We start from the raw sequence: 4083 nt of genomic DNA, 5'->3' as shown, positions 1-4083 counted from the left end.
AAAAAAAAAAAAAAAAAAAAAAAACGACACTACTGTACAAGCTTCGACAAAGGGAAGAAGAAAAAAAAAAAAATAAAAAATAAAAGAAATCTTCGATCGTCTAGCACTACACACACATACACACACACATTGTCGACAACCTTATCTGAAGTGACTCGTTAACATTATAAATATTCGATTTGAAATATTATTATTGTATAATATATATATATATATTCGACTAATAAAATTTATCTATATATGATGAAAAAACTCTCTATCACACTTATAAAATAAATTAAGTAAATATGTACATTTAATGAGCAATTTATACGTCTGATTAATAATTGAATCGAATCTAACGTATGCGACATATATATATAAACATAATTTTGGGAATAAGAATATATACTATATGTATAGATTCGTTGTAGAAGAAAATTTTCTTAACGAAAATTACACTTATTAAGTAAAGATGCATTAAACGCACAAAATCAAACAAGCTCTTCTTTCCAAGTCCAATCAGATATGATGAGAAAAATTCATTATTACATGAGTATGCAAATATGTTGTTTTATTATGTAATCGCTATATTATACTTGGATGTTTAACGTTATAAAAATTAAATGTTTTAAAGGAACGATTTATTGCGACAAAACGTATATAATTCTTTTTCCATACAATTCTGAGAACACATACGATAGTCTATAATTATTGTCTATTATCGGATCGCATTAAATATTCATCGATCGATCATTGTGCGCAATGCGCGATCTACAACATTAATAAGTCGATCAAATCATTTGTAAACAGATAATAGATTGATATTTTGTTTTCTTTTTTGTTTGTTTTGCTCGATCATGTTTTATATTCGTTTTATTACGCCTGAAAGAACGTAAAGCGGCGAATAAGCGGATAATTTTTTTTTCCCCCTTTCCTGCTGAAACTTTTTTCGCTTCAACGCGATCTTTGAATAGCTCGTAAAATTTCTTTTACTCATCACTTTCGTAATTGGACTTTTTATCTTCGAACGAATCTTGAACTATAAAATTATCAAAATATTCTAAAATATATTTTAATTTTAATAAAGATTGTCCGTAAAAGATCCTTTCTTCTTCTTCTTCTTCTTTTTTTTTTTTTTTTTTTTTTTGTCACTTCAGAATTCACTTCATCACTTCGATTCGTGTTAAACATCCTTCGTTAATCGATCCATGGAATGTCAGAAGTAATATATTTCGTATACGCGATATCTTACAAATTTTCAATTGCATATTCTGATAAGTATGCAAAAAAGAAAAAAAAAAAAAAAAAAAAAAAAAACGTACCGGATGGGCGTACGCGAAAAAAAAAGGAAAAAAAAAAAAAAAAAAACCGCGGACTTAGGGAAAAAAAAAAAAAAAAAAAAAAAAAGAAAAAAAACAAGTACTAGCATGCATTTACCAAACACTCAGACACATTCGTTGAAATGAAGAAATGTTTCGCAGCACCTTACATATAAAGTATCGTAAACAAAGTTCTTCATCGTGTCGCGAATACTACAAGCTAATTTCAATGCAGTCTAAAGATTTCTATCGAAAGATGCTATTTCTTATAAGCCAGGCTACCGCGCATCATTAAAGAAATTCTTAATAAGTACCATTCGTGTAACGAGAGAGAGAGAGAGAGAAAAAAAATAGATATATTGAAAAAGGAAAAGAACTCTACTATTGTATTCATGAAAATTTTACATGACATAAATCGTATCATCCATTCATGCTATATATATTTTACTTTTAAAATGCAATATTTCATCATGTCAATATCAAAAAACTCTTCCATCGAACACAACTTTTCAAAAGTTACACGATTAACGATATATATATATATAAAAAAAGCTCGAATAAAACAAATTTCAAATAACACGATTCATATAATATTCTATATACGTATCACAGTGCATGTATCGATATAAAAATGCATTGTTACGAATACGATAAAAATCGTATATCTATGAAATATCTATGAGCAAATGTAAAGATAAAAAATAAAAAAAAAAGAAAAGAAAAAGAATTAATATGAACACGAACAAAGCAAATGCTACTGAACACACATTATATATATATATATATATATACTTCACGTTAGAGAAAAACGTGATCGAAATATATTAAAGAAGAGAAATAGTAAAAATTATTACGCGTTACTGTGATGTTAAAAACTGATTTAAAAAAAATATTCTCTTTAGACTAAACGAGAAGAAATCAATCAAATCGGAGAAAGCACCCTAAACTAACTACTCTCTAATCGTTCTATCTATTTGGCAAGGATAGGAATTCTATGTTACATCTTCGAATTCGCTAAAGAAAGAAAAAAAAAAAAAATAGACATAACCTCAGTCCATATGCTCTTCTAATCGATTTGAGGCCGACATAATACGCGTCCTACTTCGCAATAATGATGAAAAGAAAAAAAATCTTTTCTCGATACATTTTAAAAAGAAATCGTCACAAATTAAAAATTTTGCGAGAAATAATATCGTACGAACGTGTAATATGTAGAAAAATTATGACATATAATTAAGATAGTTACTTAAGATTTAAAATATATTAATTAAGTATATATATTAATTTTCTAAAAATATTTTTAAAACGAGTCGAACCTCGAATCAATTGATATATATATATATATAAAAAAAAAAAATAAAATAAAATAAAATAATAACTACGATATTTCTCTGATTCCTAACAATCTAAAAATTACTGGCATATAAAGATAAAGGTCTACTATCTCTTTTAGACCTATTCTGTTTCTCTTGGTCATTCACATTCTGTTGATTTTCAATTGCCAATCTCGGATCAGAATAAAACGACCTCATCGGCTGTTCGCGAACATGATCGATAAAGACTCTAGGCTTGTTGGAGGCTTTATTTTGCTTTGCAGCGGCAGGTCGAGATTTGACACACGGTGATGCAACGGGACTATACTTGGACGAGTGCGGATAATACAATTTGTTTTTTTGATATTTTAATTTAGCGGCACTGTCCAACGAATCGTACTCGTCATAAGGGGACACAGGCCTTTGCAAATGATCCAACGGATTTGAATAGTCGTTCGAGTAATCAACGTACTTCAAGTCGCGATTGGACAGATTGGTTCGATCAGTTTTGATCGTGTCGTTTCTGAAGCTACATTTACTTCGTCCAGAGCTGTTAAACGTTTTATCGTTATGTTTTGGGAAGCTGGTATCGTGACAAACGGATTGATGAGAGCTAGCTGTGCCTGCGGGGTAATTTTGAGCGGAATTTTTGTGAGGGTGAGCAGGTGATGGAAGAGCCGAGTAGCTAACGTACATAGGATGCAACGGCGTGTGGCCTGCCAACCCAAAGTCATCACCTCCCACAAAGTCAACTGAAATATGACGTAGAATCGATTGCATTAGATCGGATTTTATTGTGTCTGTGGCATGAGCTTAGTAATTCTTTTTGAATAGAATTAACTTAGGTGGTATACTCGATACTTAAGTTTCATTTCGACATGGCCAATGTTATAATCTTTTTATATCTATTTTGCAACATGCTGTATCAATGAATTCAGAAATGGAACCGCGTAATATCCAAGCTCGATAGAAGTTATTTTACAATACATTCGCAAAAGAATCGATGAATAACGAGAATAATAAATAGGTGCGCATGAAAGAAACTATTTTACTTCGTGCTTTAAAAAAAAGGAGCAAATGCGTGCAACCATGAATCAGGCAAAGCACTTACCAAAGTGGAGGATCAAATCCACCAATGAAATCAACTGTAACCGACAACCCTTTTTTCAAGCAATAATAAATCTTAAACTTACTTAATTAAATAAAAAAAAAAAAAAGAAAAAGATACCCAGGATAATTTATCATAACTTTTTTCCATAGAGAAACGTATTGTTTTGATATGATTTTTATGATAAAAAGATTTATCATTGCACGTTTTTCTTTTTTTTGATTTTATAAAAATGAAGAATAAAGTTTAGAATATTGTTCCTAGATCTCATTTACCGATAGAATAAGATTTACCACAGAATGATATTACGAGATAAAATTCAAAATAAAATTCTCATTCTGCAAATTAATTCTTATACTAA

The 4083-nt window shown here is 29.7% G+C and overlaps 1 protein-coding gene and 1 long non-coding RNA gene across 2 annotated transcripts in view; one reads left to right on the top strand and one right to left on the bottom strand.

The window, feature by feature from the left end:
- LOC102674694 overlaps positions 1–4083 on the bottom strand; it is an 8009-nt gene that overhangs the window by 1802 nt on the left and 2124 nt on the right. Inside the window, exon 6 of the mRNA XM_006617790.2 lies at positions 2719–3366. Coding sequence (XP_006617853.1) covers positions 2719–3366 — 648 coding nt within the window. The remainder of the gene's footprint in view (positions 1–2718; positions 3367–4083) is intronic.
- The window catches only part of LOC116185895, a 13636-nt gene continuing 10383 nt past the window's right edge, over positions 831–4083 (top strand). Inside the window, exon 1 of the long non-coding RNA XR_004150794.1 lies at positions 831–841. This is a non-coding gene — a long non-coding RNA (uncharacterized LOC116185895). The remainder of the gene's footprint in view (positions 842–4083) is intronic.

Source organism: Apis dorsata, unplaced genomic scaffold (genome assembly GCF_000469605.1).
Source record: "Apis dorsata unplaced genomic scaffold, Apis dorsata 1.3 scaffold_326, whole genome shotgun sequence".
Classification (NCBI taxonomy): domain Eukaryota; kingdom Metazoa; phylum Arthropoda; class Insecta; order Hymenoptera; family Apidae; genus Apis; species Apis dorsata.
Note: the sequence above shows the minus strand (reverse complement) of the source record. Positions and strands in the feature narration are given on the sequence as shown.